The sequence below is a fragment of the Pinus tabuliformis genome, chromosome 2_2, assembly GCF_031772625.1.
Source record: "Pinus tabuliformis cultivar Carrire ecotype Pingquan chromosome 2_2, CPIR1, whole genome shotgun sequence".
NCBI classification, from domain to species: Eukaryota; Viridiplantae; Streptophyta; class Pinopsida; order Pinales; family Pinaceae; genus Pinus; species Pinus tabuliformis.
Genome location: NC_142300.1, coordinates 938,463,499 through 938,479,637, shown reverse-complemented (window position 1 = coordinate 938,479,637; position 16,139 = coordinate 938,463,499). Strand labels below are relative to the sequence as shown.

Here is a 16,139-nt window from a genome sequence, read left to right as displayed (position 1 = left end):
AAACCAACATAGATCCGTCTAACCTCAGATCTACCAAACATAGATCCATCTAACTTCAGACCTATCAAGAGTTGAGAGGAATAAATCTATTAAGGTGCAAACCTTTATTCCTCTGCTTGGTAAATTAAATCCCTTAGAAATTATTTTTAAACACATAAAAAAAAAAATCCCCATTATTATTATTATTAAATATATAAATTGTTATGTCTACTACATTCTAATTATAAATAGTGATTAAGTCCACATTCTAATTATAAATTTTTATTAAATCCACATTCTAGTTATTAAGTCCGCATTTTATTGAGTTGAAGATTAAGAAAATAAAAACAATACAAATTATTAAAACATATTTAGAAAGAAAAATACATTTAACACCTTCTAAATGTTACCTAATTATTCCACTTTTTATTTTTTTCAAATTTAGTGATTTTTTTTTAACTTATATTTTTTTTATAATATTTAAAATATGTTTTTAAATATATAAATACATTCAATGTGAAAAAAAACTTGTAAAATTGTATAAATTCCATAAAAAGTTCATCCAAAACTCATAACAATTAGACTACCATTATGCAAAAACCACTTTTATTTTTTTTCGGAAATTTTATAGAATTATTTTTTTAAAAACTTTATAAAACATAACCTGACCATGGAAGAAGAAAAAAGAAAGATATTGTATATAGATTGGGAGCCCCATAATTTCCCACAATCCACACTGCCAACTTCTGCACCTGTATTGTGTTGCTGTTGCAGCATATAAAATCCTGCAAATGTATCATTGGTCGGTAAACCCAAATTTCCTAAGGAAGGAATATGTTGTTGTGGGTGGCAAAATTGCTTCAGCTCTATGCTTGTCGGGAATCCCTGAAGTAAATTTCCCTGACTGTTCATCAATGGTTGCCCAAATTTGCCTCTATTTAAAGGATTAGAGTTTACACCTGAAATGTTGCTTGTAAAAGCAGTGTCCGATCAACGTTTGGCAGGCCCAACCCATTGTTTGGATTCACTTGTCCAAGAAGTTCAGCTGGTAATGTCACCAGTGCTTGAAGTGATTTTTGACCTGATGCCGCAAGCCTTTGAAGATCCAGCCTTCCAAGTAAACCCATAGGTCCAACACCTGCTTCTGTAGTTCCCCCAAAAGAAGAGTTCATTCCACTTGGCTGTTGTGCCACTCCACTTAACCTTTTCAGATATAGCCTATATTTCTGAGCAGTGAAATAATAAGACCAATTAAAAAGTTACATTGTTCTCAGTTGTAAATTCTAATAATATGACAACAATACTGACAAAAGAAAATATATTAAATATAGAGTAAAGTCAATTGAATGATGAATCCTTTCCCCTATCTCCTCTCTTAATTTTAACTCTCCAATAAATACATACAACTCAATTATGAACAAGAACCCAATAATAGGCACAACGTAATTGTGATGAAATAGAAAGGATCTAGCATAAACTCTAATAGCAGAGTTTGTGGAAGCTATAGTTCCGCACAATGTGACAACCCCATAAAAAAAGAAAGGATTGCTGAAAGGTTCGGCATCAGGTCAAATGCGTTCAATGAAGCCAATTACATCTAAAAAATACATGCCCACTTCCATATGAAACAGAGAGCAATAGGCATATAAGACATCCACAAAATATTTCAATCACGTTAATGTAAGATGAATTAGATAGGGAAACAAGGAGTTAAGGCATGAAGGTAGGTCATATAAGAAATATTGAAGACTACAGAAATTTTATACGAAGCCATAATCAGGAGCAACATGACAGGAAAATATTTAAATGAAAAAAATGAAGCTGCAATTACTAGTAACATAATCAAGGAAAACTGCCCACGAGGCATAGAACAGTCATCAATAAGTTGCACTGTTAAGAAACTCCTTGTGTGAAGGTCACCACTACAAAACCCCGTGGTTTTGCTAACATATACAATTAAATTAAAAAAAAAAAAAAAACAATTAAAAAAGAAAAGGAAAACTATAGCTAATAGCATCAGCATAATATCAAAACAATTGCAAGAAGAAATCCCACAATTTCACAAAAGCATGAAACCAAGATGAAAGATCACTATCAAACACTAGTGACTACAAACCTTAAATTCTTCTTCTGCTATAGTCTTTTGAAATTATTTTTCTTTCTTACTAAAACATGTTTTAGGTTTTCCCAATTTACTAAAACCATACACAAGTCTCTGCACAATTTGGTAGGACTCACCTCTTCTTCAAAGAACTTGGTAGGACTCACCTCTTCTTCAAAGAACCTATTAGTTCTTTTCCCTTCCAGGGTCTACCATGAGTGTTTACATCTTTTCCATAAGGTAACAAAGTCTAGCTTGTTGTCTCTGTCTCTCTTGAATATATACCAATAATTATTCATGAGGAATATATGTTGACAAAAGAAACATGCATTAATAATCAAACTTAAGAATAATATTGTTAATAACAATATTTTAATGTATATATAAAATAAAATAAAGTAATTTAAATTTAAAAATTTCTTATATTTTCTTTAAATGTGTCATTTATTTCATTTTTAAGATGGAATTGATATATAAGATATAAAAATAATAATAATAATAATAAAGAAAAGTTTAATATAGGTTATACATCAAATATTTGAAGATGCATGTTGAGTAAAAGATTTTAACATCAAATATATAGAGAGAGAAAAAGTGAGAGAATTCTTATTCCATTAATAAATTCTTTCTAATTCAAGGTATAAGGGAACTCATGATTAATTTGAATTTGGTATATAAAAGAATATTAATAATAAAAATAATTAAATATATGCAAGGAAGAAAAAATATTAATACCAAAAATATTTAATATGTGTGTAAAAAGAATGTGTGTTGCTCAAAACCAACATAGATCCGTCTAACCTCAGATCTACCAAACATAGACCCATCTAACTTCAGACCTATCAAGAGTTGAGAGGAATAAATCTATTAAGGTGCAAACCTTTATTCCTCTGCTTGGTAAATTAAATCCCTTAGAAATTATTTTTAAACACATAAAAAAAAAAATCCCCATTATTATTATTATTAAATATATAAATTGTTATGTCTACTACATTCTAATTATAAATAGTGATTAAGTCCACATTCTAATTATAAATTTTTATTAAATCCACATTCTAGTTATTAAGTCCGCATTTTATTGAGTTGAAGATTAAGAAAATAAAAACAATACAAATTATTAAAACATATTTAGAAAGAAAAATACATTTAACACCTTCTAAATGTTACCTAATTATTCCACTTTTTATTTTTTTCAAATTTAGTGATTTTTTTTTAACTTATATTTTTTTTATATTATTTAAAATATGTTTTTAAATATATAAATACATTCAATGTGAAAAAAAACTTGTAAAATTGTATAAATTCCATAAAAAGTTCATCCAAAACTCATAACAATTAGACTACCATTATGCAAAAACCACTTTTATTTTTTTTCGGAAATTTTATAGAATTATTTTTTTTAAAACTTTATAAAACATAACTTGACCATGGAAGAAGAAAAAATAAAGATATTGTATATAGATTGGGAGCCCCATAATTTCCCATAATTTCCCACAATCCACACTGCCAACTTCTGCACCTGTATTGTGTTGCTGTTGCAGCATATAAAATCCTGCAAATGTATCATTGGTCGGTAAACCCAAATTTCCTAAGGAAGGAATATGTTGTTGTGGGTGGCAAAATTGCTTCAGCTCTATGCTTGTCGGGAGTCCCTGAAGTAAATTTCCCTGACTGTTCATCAATGGTTGCCCAAATTTGCCTCTATTTAAAGGATTAGAGTTTACACCATGAAATGCTGCTTGTAAAAGCAGTGTCCGATCAATGTTTGGCAAGCCCAACCCATTGTTTGGATTCACTTGTCCAAGAAGTTCAGCGGGTAATGTCACCAGTGCTTGACGTGATTTTTGACCTGATGCCGCAAGCCTTTGAAGATCCAGCCTTCCAAGTAAACCCATAGGTCCAACACCTGCTTCTGTAGTTCCCCCAAAAGAAGAGTTCATTCCACTTGGCTGTTGTGCCACTCCACTTAACCTTTTCAGATATAGCCTATATTTCTGAGCAGTGAAATAATAAGACCAATTAAAAAGTTACATTGTTCTCAGTTGTAAATTCTAATAATATGACAACAATACTGACAAAAGCAAATATATTAAATATAGAGTAAAGTCAATTGAATGATGAATCCTTTCCCCTATCTCCTCTCTTAATTTAACTCTCCAATAAATACATACAACTCAGTTATGAACAAGAACCCAATAATAGGCACAACGTAATTGTGATGAAATAGAAAGGATCTAGCATAAACTCTAATAGCAGAGTTTGTGGAAGCTATAGTTCCGCACAATGTGACAACCCCATAAAAAAAGAAAGGATTGCTGAAAGGTTCAGCATCAGGTCAAATGAGTTCAATGAAGCCAATTACATCTAAAAAATACATGCCCACTTCCATATGAAACAGAGAGCAATAGGCATATAAGACATCCACAAAATATTTCAATCTCGTTAATGTAAGATGAATTAGATAGGGAAACAAGGAGTTAAGGCATGAAGGTAGGTCATATAAGAAATATTGAAGACTACAGAAATTTTATACGAAGCCATAATCAGGAGCAACATGACAGGAAAATATTTAAATGAAAAAAATGAAGCTGCAATTACTAGTAACATAATCAAGGAAAACTGCCCACGAGGCATAGAACAGTCATCAATAGGTTGCACTGTTAAGAAACTCCTTGTGTGAAGGTCACCACTACAAAACCCCGTGGTTCTGCTAACAGATACAATTAAATTAAAAAAGAAAAGGAAAACTATAGCTAATAGCATCAGCATAATATCAAAACAATTGCAAGAAGAAATCCCACAATTTCACAAAAACATGAAACCAAGATGAAAGATCACTATCAAACACTAGTGACTACAAACCTTAAATTCTTCTTCTGCTATAGTCTTTTGAAATTATTTTTCTTTCTTTAAATAAATCTATGGAAACATAGGTTGCTTAAATTTTTACTCGCGTTGGATGTCTCTGCGTCTAAAGATTAACCTATCTTCTAAATTTGAGTTAAATGCCCTCTTCCTTTTGCTTAGTTTTTTAAGCATGCCAGATATCTCTGTGTCTCAGAGTGTTAACTTGTTTCTTCTAAATTTAAATTTGAAAACCTCTCATTCAATCAAGATAGCTTTAAGTTTTCTTTAAAATAAAAAATGATTTTAACCTAAATTTACAAAAATCACCATGTCGAGTTTACATATAAGTTCATACTAACTCCAATGGCTATTATAGCCGGTAATTAAGCTACATGAATTAAGCGGTTCAATACAAATGTTGTTATGGGAATTGAGGTTGATCTGAAACTGCTAGAATCTTTTGCAGATACTCAATTTCATGACAGTGGCTTGGATGAGCTTGAAGGTGCAACAAATCCAAAAAAGTCTTTGTTAGAGGCAAGGCAGTGGGTTAGTCTTTTATTAAACAACCATCCAGAGAATTTCATGAATCCTGTTATAAGGGAGAAGCATTATAGTTCTTTGGATTACAGAAAGGTGGTCATGATTTCTGAGAAATACAGAGATTCATTTGATAGACTCTTTGGAACCTTTGGTATGTGAACTTTGAAGCAAAATGCAAAGAAAAAATCACTTGAGACATTGATAAAGAGACTGAGAGAGTTGAGTTGATGTAATGATGAAAATGCTTTATTTATGGAGTTGGAAAATCGTCATTTTGTAGGGTTAATAACCTTGTCTAATAATCATTACTGGAAAAGAGGCCATTGCCTCAATTCTTCTTCTTTCTAAGTTCCTCATCCTATTGTTTTGTAGTCACCATCAATATTCACAGCTGATGTTCTGGTAAAATATTCCTCCTCGAGAGCAATGGAATCTTAGTTAATGGACATTTATAACAAATTCTTGTGAATTGTGGAGGATGGAGAACATTGTACATCAAGATGGGGCTCCATTCATGTATTATCACACTTACAATGTAAGCCTTCCAGGCCCATGTATTCATGATTTTTCCTTTTTATTGTAGAAAATATATCTAAAACAGCTAGGACAACATTTGAAATTCTCAAATTCTCTTCCTTTTTTGGTTGAAGCATGTCAGCATTTTTAAATACCTGTGAATGAATCTGGACCCCAAGAAATACATGTTGAGTCAGAAAGTCTTGTGGTTTTCTTTATGTTCTTCTGCATTTACATGCTGCTCTGTTCTCTTTTTCTCTTCCAATATAAAGGACTTACATTCCCAGTCTGTTTTGTCTCCTATATCTTTTACTCTATTTCAGATTTAATAAGTTGTACAATATCAATAGCAGCTCAGAAGGTGGGCCGGCAGGCAGTGTAGACTCCAAATATCACACAGCTTCTATCAACCTATATTGTGAGCTATCCGATGCATTATACTTGTCTACTATCAAAAAACAGTGGCTGGATTCCTATTATGTAACATGGAGCTGGCATTTTGTTCCTTTTGATTCAAAAGTTTCAAATTCAACTTGCCATTAGATCTTATCTAATTATTTATTAACCTACATGTTTGAAACCACCATACCCACTATTAAATCCCCTAATGTTGAATGCAGTTTCTGTCGTTTCTTTGTTGATTTTGCTAGGTGTTTGATTCAAGAGCACATATTTTGAACCTGAGAATTAATTATGAATGAATGAAACGTCTCTACATTGATAAGGATGATTGAATGCCAATGCAAATATATATTACCTTTCTTTGGGATATCAAGTCTTGCTTTAGCACTATTGGGAATAGATGGCAGAGTGCAAGGAAACCATCTGATGCTTCCCAAAGTTGGACTTTTGCACCAACATTTGTGTATGCATTTCAACTTCCACGGCTATTGTCCCTCGCTCTCTTGATTTAAGATTGGCCAATAAAAAGAGGCTCTGGAAGAGATGCAGCACTCAACCAGACAAGAATATATTGCGTGTCTCAGGAAGTACATGGTTTTCTTAATGTAATTTATTTATTTAAAACATGTGTATATATTGTCCCATATATTTTGGATATTTTCAATGAGAAAATTTTCATTAATCCACTGAGTTTCACATTTTTTTTAAAAAGTAATAGGCCGTTGCTTTGATTAATTTTGCAGAAATAGTAGTGGCTTTTCAAGGGGTGCATCAAAATTTCCATTGAGTTTCACATTTTTTTAAGAAGTAATAAGCAGTTGCTTTGATTAATTTTGAAGAAATAGTAGTTGCTTAAGGGGTACTACACCAATGATGGTAAAGGTAGTGAGTTGCAACTACACCAACCTCCTTTCCAACAACACGAACGGTTTAGGTGTTTCAATATAATAATCCCCACGCGAACGGACAATCGCACCATTTGTCATAGAAATTTCCAGAATTTGCCAAGCGAACGGACAATGGCACCACTTGCCATAGAAATTTCCAGAATTTGCCACTCGAACAAATAATGACCACTCGCCATTGAAATTACCGTTGGCACGACTAAATTAATTGGAAATTGCACGACACAGTGCACTGCACCCTTATTCGTAAAAAGAATAAGGGTGATATGAAGTTTTATAAAATTTTATTTTATAAGAGTTAATATCAATTTTTATCAAGTTACTGTTGTTTTTAGTCGATTTATTTTAATTCAAAACTTGCAAAAATAATAAAATTGTTTAATCTTAATCAATTGAACCTATTGCACAGAACTTCCAATTTTACCTATTTAAAATATAAATACCAAAACTTCCAATTTACCATTTAAAGTACAAATACCTTCCAACTTTATCCATTTAAAATACAAATATCCTTTATTAAATATTTTTCTCCTTAACAAGAATATATATCCAAAATAAAAAATAAAAATAAAAAATTGAAATTCAATATCCATATAAAAGTACAAAAATTCGAACGATATACCATGAACAAATATTTTGTTAATAATTTAAAATATTAAATTCGAACCATATACCATGAACAAATATTTTGTCAATAATTTAAAATATTAAATTTATTATTTAGAAATAGCAGATTGAAAAATTAAAACAGTAACCAAAAAATCTATGACTAATTTACTGTGGCTGCTGTAACTGAAACTAATTTATCTATAACTAATTTACTATGGCTGCTGTAACTGAAACTAATTTACTGTCGATGCTGCTGATAGTTTGCATTTGGCGCGATATTAATGAACATATCCGGGTCTTGAGGTTGCCTGGCATAAGCATAACCAGCATTATTTGGTTGTGTGGAATAACTATAATCAGCATTGGATCCTTGGATACCACCATAATAAATCCCACTCCATGGATTTGGATCTGTTTGTTGAGGCTGTGTGACAGAACCATAACCACCATTGTATCCTTGTCCACCACCATAATATGCCCCGTTCCATTGATTTGGATCCGGTTGCTGTGTTTGAAAAGACCCTGCACGCTGCACTTGTTTATTTCTTCTCCAAGAAAGCCGAATTGGTCTCTGACCAAGAACTGTACCATGTAACATTTGCAATGCTAACTCTGCAGATGCCCTGTTGCTGCTTTAACTGAAACTAATTTACTGCAACATATTTGCGTCTTGAGGTTGCGTTGCATAAGCATAACCAGCATTATATGGTTGTGTGGCATAACTATAATCAGCATTGGATCCTTGGATACCACCATAATAAATCCCACTCCATGGATTTGGATTTGTTTGTTGAGGCTGTGTGACATTACCATAACCAACATTGTATCCTTGTCCATCACCATAATATGCCCCATTCCATTGATTTGGATTTGGTTGCTGTGTTTGAAAAGGCCCTGCACGCTGCACTTGTTTGTTTCTTCCCCAAGAAAGCCTAATTGGTCTCTGACCAAGAAATGTACCATGTAACATTTGCAATGCTAACTCTGCAGATGCCCTGTTGCTAAACTCCACAAATCCACATCGCTTGCCGAAAGGTATTTTTGCATGCACAAGCTCACCATACTGGCCAAATGTCTCCATCAACATTTCCACTGTCACATTGGGATCTAAGCCACCAACAAACAGGGTAGTATTGTTTGGATCATTCTCTGAGTCCAACTCGACCACTTGAGGAGGATAGGGTTGTTGATAAACAGTAGTCTGCTTTGTTATGGCAGGAGCTATTCGCATAGGTCTGGAGGAACAAAATATTCCATTCATTTCTGTTATAGCCCTAGCCTGCTCATTCCCATCACCAAATGTTACAAACCCATATCCTTTTGAACGGCCTGTAACCTTATCAGTAATAACTTTTGCTCCTTTTACAGATGGGTATATGGTTCTGAAGGTCTCTCGCAGCAGCTCATCCGTGGCATCAGATGCCAAATCTCCCACGAATATAGTAAAATCTTCAGAACGATTTTCTCTACCCGTTTTTGTTGCCCAATTTAGCTTGTAAAATTGTTCAGCCCTGGGCATCTGTACACCATTGTAATTTTGGAGAACCATATGGGCTGCTGCATTGCTTACAAAATCCAAGAAGCCATAACCCTCTGAAAGTCCAGTCTGCTTATTGCGAATGATCTTAAGAGAGAGAAGGTCCTGGGTAGAAGCAAAACATTCCTGCAGATAATTCTCATCCATCCAATGCTGCAAACCCCCGATCCAGAGGGTCCTAATCTCGTCTGTGGAGTTCACTTGTTGCGAGGATTGCTGCACCATAACCTGAGGTTGGTGTTGCCGTTGCTGGGGCCAAAACCTAGCTTCGGGAGGCAGGGGCATCATCAATTGTTCTTGATGTTGTTGCTGCTGGGAATCAATCGCCGGTTCTGCCATGGGATCTGTCTGCATCATTCTGAAATATTTAAAAGAATGCGAGAAAAAACTCCGCGACACAGCGCAGTGCAGGAAATCTACGTCAGCTCGAAGGGTACTAAAAAATTCTATGAAAGCTGAGCAGGTTTTGATCCAGACTTTAGAGAGCTATAGATTCTGTCCACTTATATGCACTCGAAAGAAATGATAGAAAGTAAAACTTTATGTTGGTAATCGAAGACGTGTAGGTTCTATATATATTCGCTTTACTGGTCCGAGCCGACTTTTATTGGTTGGTAGCCAATCGGTGTTCTAAGCTTCATTTTGTTGGGGTTGGTTGAATTTAAATGTATTAATTTAAAGAAAATGTTAAACCATACCAATGAGATTCTTATAGTTTTAGGTTACGTCTCATATATTTCGAGGTTTTATATAAATTTAAGAATTATTAAATTTTGGGTATTAAACTTGTGCAACTTTGCCACGTGGAAGGATTAGACATTTTATCAACTTTGTTGGGCAAAAACTTGGTTGGAAAAAGTTTTTTTTTTAAATAATCTTTATTCCTCACCCTATGTGTTATCTTATTTTTTGAGGACAGTTGAATTGGTTTTCTCATGAGATGAGTGAGAATTAAGCCAGATTAAATATATGACTTGATATTTGTTATGTTTTAGGTTTGATTTAAAGAATTTTAATATTTGGGGATTACTATTATGTTTTTAAAATTTTGTTATAAAAATTATATATATCTATATATATATTCAAATTTGTTATATAAAATTTTATAAGTATTTTGGATAATTTTTATTTTATGTTATGTATGATCATGTTTTTCTTAGAAAAGTCTAATTGATTTTTCTTTTGCAAAAAAGGTTTAAGCAATTTTTATAACTCAATATTTCTCAATTAGATTTATAATTAGCATGTTACTTATTTTGAGGAATGTTAGAAATTATAGAGTCATCCCTTAAGGGTGGTGAATATCACATTCAATGTAGTCTTTTTAAAATATATATGATTCTTGAGAGAATATATAATGTTATTGTGTATAATTTTATATAAGACTATATGAATAACAATGATAAACATGGTTTAGAATGTGGCACCTTATTACAATAATATTGTCATTTCTTAAAATTGAATTTCATTAATATTGATGTTATGAGACATGACACTTGCAGGGTGTTCTCACTTTTCAACATATAGCATACCATCTACACTACTAGATGTATACATGTTTGGAGTCACTTTTGATCACGCAATACTTAGCAATATACTCCTCTTAAGATTATTACATACATTACATATTGTAATAAAGTTGATTTTGTATTGTAATAAAAGTCATTTCGTAGAATAGTTAACTAGACGGCGAGGAGAGCAACTGAGGGTAGCATGCAGCCCTAGCTGTTGCAGCAGCTCCCAGCGCGAAGCAACATTCTTTGCGCCTCAGTGGCCCTTGCTGTTGAGGTCAGAACGGCGGAAAGAGGAAGGCGAGATCACGACTGTAGTTTTCGGGAGGCAGATACTGTCCCAAATCATATTGGCCCTCAACGGCCTCCTGCTGCTAGGGTTTGAGCAATATGGATCCACCGGAAGAGGAAGATCATCATCACACAAATCACCAACAAGAATCAGAAGTAACAGAAAAAACTTTTGTTTCCCTCATCTCTACAACGAGTCTAGCGAAGAACAGACCGTAAGTTTCAAATTTTGTTAAAAAATGGAAGAAATACCAAAAATATCTCTCCCTTCAGCACTCCCAAGAAAAGCAGTACTCTCCCTGGCAGAACGAGGGTTAGTAGGGCAGTTTACTGGGTTGTGGCCATCACCCAAGACTGTGCAAAATTGGGTAGAAAGAAACTGGGCTGTAGCAATATCTGGGAATGGTCCATATTATATGGATACAAGAGGACTGCATTTGAACATATGGACACCAGAATTTGACCCAGAAATGGACGTCCCAAATGATGTTTCAGTATGGGTAAGATTGCCGCATCTGCCTCTCCACTGTTGGGGAGATGATTGAGTCAAAGCAATAGGAAACGTAGTTGGGAAATACATAGACAGATGTGAATCTAAAGAAAACATGCATGCATGCGCCTGAATCTGCATGGAAGTGGATCTAGGAAAAGGTCTCCTTGAAGCTATCAAAATAAAAGTGGATTAGTGGACACACATACAATAGCTGGACTATGAGCAAATCCCCTTCAAATGTAAGGTATGTCATGAATACGGTCATTTTGCAAATAGATGTACAAAAAATAGAGAAAATGAAAATGAAAAGATTGAGGATCCAGAAAATAAATGGGGACAGGTCAAATGAAAGAAGATCGCCAACAAACAACCAGTCTAGCTCTCCTCTCAACCCTCACAATTTGCTGAAGCCCTCTCCCTCTCGCCAAAAGCAAACTTAGCTAGCCAAAACCCCTTTGATCCTCTGCTCACATCAGGCCCCCATCCCTGGAGCCAAAGCTAGATATAGATCTAGATCTAGAACCCCACGCTCTCCAATCACCCAGCAGTCCCCCCTCTCCCCCAGAGACTCAATTCGCCTCTCTCCCCCTCCCTCAGTAAACAGGATATTAACCAGAAAACAAGCTAAAGAAGCATTCCGAAATGCAAAAAACCAAAAAAAAGTTGGAAGAAATATAAATAAAGAAATAAGGGATGAAGCAGTAGCAAAAGAAATGGCCCTAGGAACACAACAGCCCATGGACACTTATCTAGGGAAAAGTACAGGAAATATGGAGAAAAACCAGCATAAGGGGAAAGGAGCCATGCACCACCCAACAAGTAAATAATGATAATAGTCTCTTGGAACTGCAGAGGAATGGGCTCACCTGTTAAGGAAAATGCAACAAGAGATATTTTGACAAAAGAGAACCCAGATATCCTTATGATCCAGAAGTAAACAACCAAGAATCGGAAAATCTTAAAAAAAAAAGTTTAGGCAATATGAAGGGGAAGCAATCCAGGCAACTGGAGCATCAGAAGGCATATGCACAATCTGGAAAAAAGGACGGTGGGAATTAATAGGGAAAAAAACAGGGCAACATTGGATTTTAATGGGTCTTAGGAGGACCAACACAGAAGAGAAATACAGGGTGATAAATATATATGCCCCCAACCACTATAAGGATAAAGAACAATGCTGGGCAACAATAAAGGAAGTATTACAAGAAACACAAGCTGGTAAAATAATTTTAGGAGGAGATTTAAATCTAGTTAGAAGTATAGAGGAAAAGTTTGGAGGAAACTTTCAAGTGGATCCATTTAGGAACTCTTTAGAAGAAATAATGGAACAATATAGCCTTCTGGACATACCTCCAAACAATGGAAAATATACCTGGAATAACAAGAGAGTGGGTAAAAGTAACATAAAAGAAATACTGGACAGAATCCTGATTCAAGACAACATAGCAGCACTGTACAGCTCCATCAAATTCAAAATCATTCACACCACAGATTCTGATCATAAGCCGGTTGTAATAGCAATGGGAAAAATGGAAAACCAAGGCCCACTCCCGTTCAGGTACAACTCAATCTGGGACATCAGCATAGAAATCAGCGAATTAGTTAAAGTAGCATGGGCACCAAGAACATCAGGCTCACCACAGTACATATGGGAGACAAAATTAAAAAAGTGTAAGAAACAAGCTAAAGGAATGGGAAAGGTTAAATGAAATTAAAAAAGGAAAAGAAAAAATATCTACAACAGAAAATGGACAACATGCAGACTGAAAAAGAATGTAAAGAAGAAAGCAAGCAAGATTACCTTAAAGAGAAAGAAATTTTCTGGGAGATATATAAGGAAAACATGAAAGAGGAGGAAGAGGCAAGAATGGAATCTAAAATCCTCTCACTCAAGGCAGGGGATAAGAATACACCCTTTTTTCATAACAGTATGAAAATCAGAAGAGCTAGAAACCAGATAGAAAAAATACAAGTGGAAAATCAAGGAATCAAAGGAGCGGAAGAAATAAATAAAAGCAGCCCACAAGCACTTCAAAAACTCACTGTCAGCAATGGAGGAAACGGCTGAATATGAAGAAATTTTGCAGCACACAAAGAAGAAAATAAAAAAAGAACAAAACAAAGACATGTGTAAGGACCTCATACAAGAAGAAATTGTGGAGGCCATTTGGAGCTTGCATACGGACAAAGCGCTCGGGCCAGACAGATTCACAATAGCCTTCTATGGAAATTATTGGTATACAATCAAAAAGGATTTCTTAAGAATGACAAAGAATGTTAAAAAGAAAAAATGGGAGGCCACACAAGGTCTTTCTATCTTGCTCTGGTTCCAAAGGAAGCAAATACATCCACCTTCAATAGGTTCTGACCCATTTCTCTGTGCAATTCCTCCTACAAGATAATAACAAAAATTGTGGCAAATAGAATGATAAAGAATGTGCTACACTTAATCATCTTAGAAAACCAAGGAAGGTTTGTCCTAAATAGACAAATCATTGACAATGTCATCATAGTTCAGGAAGCTGTCCACTCCAGTATCTTAAAGCAAGAAAAAGGTATGATAATCAATCTAGATATGGAAAACGCTTTCGATAGAGTCAGCCACTCATATCTACTGGTTGTACTTCAAAAACTGGACTTCTCAAAAGAAATAATAGAATTGATACAAGAATGCATATCCACTCACTGGATAGCCCCCCTCATCAATGGAAGACCCAGTGAATTTTTTCAAAGCACAAGAGGCCTCAGGCAAGGCTGCCCTCTATCACCATTTATATATATAATAATGGCAAAAACTCTTAGTAGAGCATTGGAAACACAGAGGAAAGAAAGAACTATCACAGGACTGAGAATAGCAAAAGGAATAAAGACCATAAATCACTCCTTGTTTGCAGATGATACATTGTTGATGGGAGGAGCATCAACAATAATAGCGAGAAGATTCAAAAAAATAATGGATGCATTTATGCAGGTGTTAGGTGGACTTTTGAACAATACAAAATGCAGGATCTATGGGTGGAACATTCCACCACGAACTATGCAAAGAATTTCCCAAATCATGGAAATCCCAGCACAGGAAAATTGGAATCACTTTCTCTATCTGGGATTACCAATATCAAAAGAGATCATGAAGGCAGAAATATGGACAAAACAAATTGGGAAAATGCAAGACAGGATAAAGAACTGGGGAATGATGTGGTTAAATATGGCTGGAAGGGTGATATTAATTAAAGCTCTCCTTGCTGCATTACCAATATACCAATATGCACTAATCATGGCACCAGCAAGTGCCCACAAGCAGATGGAATTAATTTTAAGAAGTTTTCTCTGGCAAGGTGGGAAGTAGGAAAACAAAAAGTTTAGTTTGGTAAGGTGGGAACAAGTAGTGCTACCATATGAACAAGGAGGCTTGTCCATTCGGCTGCCTAGGCTCATGAATGCAGCCCTGGAATGAAAATTGTCTGGAGACTCATAACAGGTAACGTGAGCTGGTGGAAAAAAGCCCTCATAAACAAATATCTAAATGGCTCCAAGGAGAATCTGTTGAATGCGAACATCCCAATAAAACAAAGCACCCAAGTATGGAAGCTAGTTAAAAGAGTCACTCCAATAATGGGCAGCCACATCTCCAAAACTCCTGGGAATGGACAAAAAATATTGATATGGGAAGACAGAATCATGGGAAAAGACCCATTACAGGATCAACTAGAAATGGATGGCATTCAAGAGTGGATGAGAGGGAAAGGTTTTAATACCTTACATTCAATCTCCCTATGGAATCAGAAGGAATGGAAAAGGCCAGCAATCCCAACAAACATGGAAGGACAATGGAATAAACTCAAGCAACATCTAAAGGGGGAAACACCAATTCATCGTGACGAGGAAGACAATTACCTATGGGACCCAAGTAATGGGCAATATACAGTCAAAACTGGAGATAAAATTCTTCAAGATCAAAGCAATCAGCAAGAGTGGGAACCATGGAAAATAACATGGAAATCGGAAAGTTTGCCTAAAATAAAAAAATTCATTTGGACCCTATTAAAAGGAAAGATCTTGACTGGCGAAAAGCTTAAAAAAAGAGGATTCCATGGGCCATCAAGATGCCCGTTATGCCAGCAGGCAGAAGAAACCATTCAACACTTATTTCAGGACTGTAAATTCTCAAGAGAATGCTGGGAGCATCTCTTGAGCCCGCTGGAAGTAAACATAGAATATGGTAAGCCATTGCCGAAATTCCTCAAAATTCTGGAGAAAGCCTACCCATATGCAACAAAGAACAAAGTCACAATTATAAGTATCTGGAAATGCATTCCAACAGTCCTATGCTAGCAAATTTTGTTGACTCGAAACAGGTGTATCTTTAAAAACCACAATCCTAGAATTGGAAAAACAATATCAAAAG

The 16,139-nt window shown here is 34.9% G+C and overlaps 1 protein-coding gene across 1 annotated transcript; it reads right to left on the bottom strand.

Annotated features, from left to right (window-relative positions):
• Positions 1 to 932: 932 nt before the first annotated feature.
• LOC149196254 (polyadenylate-binding protein RBP45-like) lies at positions 933 to 9,670 on the bottom strand. The gene is made up of 4 exons (XM_089408241.1): positions 8,712 to 9,670; positions 8,145 to 8,219; positions 3,805 to 4,051; positions 933 to 1,205 (listed from the first exon to the last, which is right to left on the bottom strand). Exons 1-4 carry the CDS (start codon positions 9,662 to 9,664, stop codon positions 933 to 935), a joined length of 1,548 nt encoding a protein of 515 aa, XP_089264367.1. The 5' UTR covers positions 9,665 to 9,670.
• Positions 9,671 to 16,139: the final 6,469 nt, after the last annotated feature.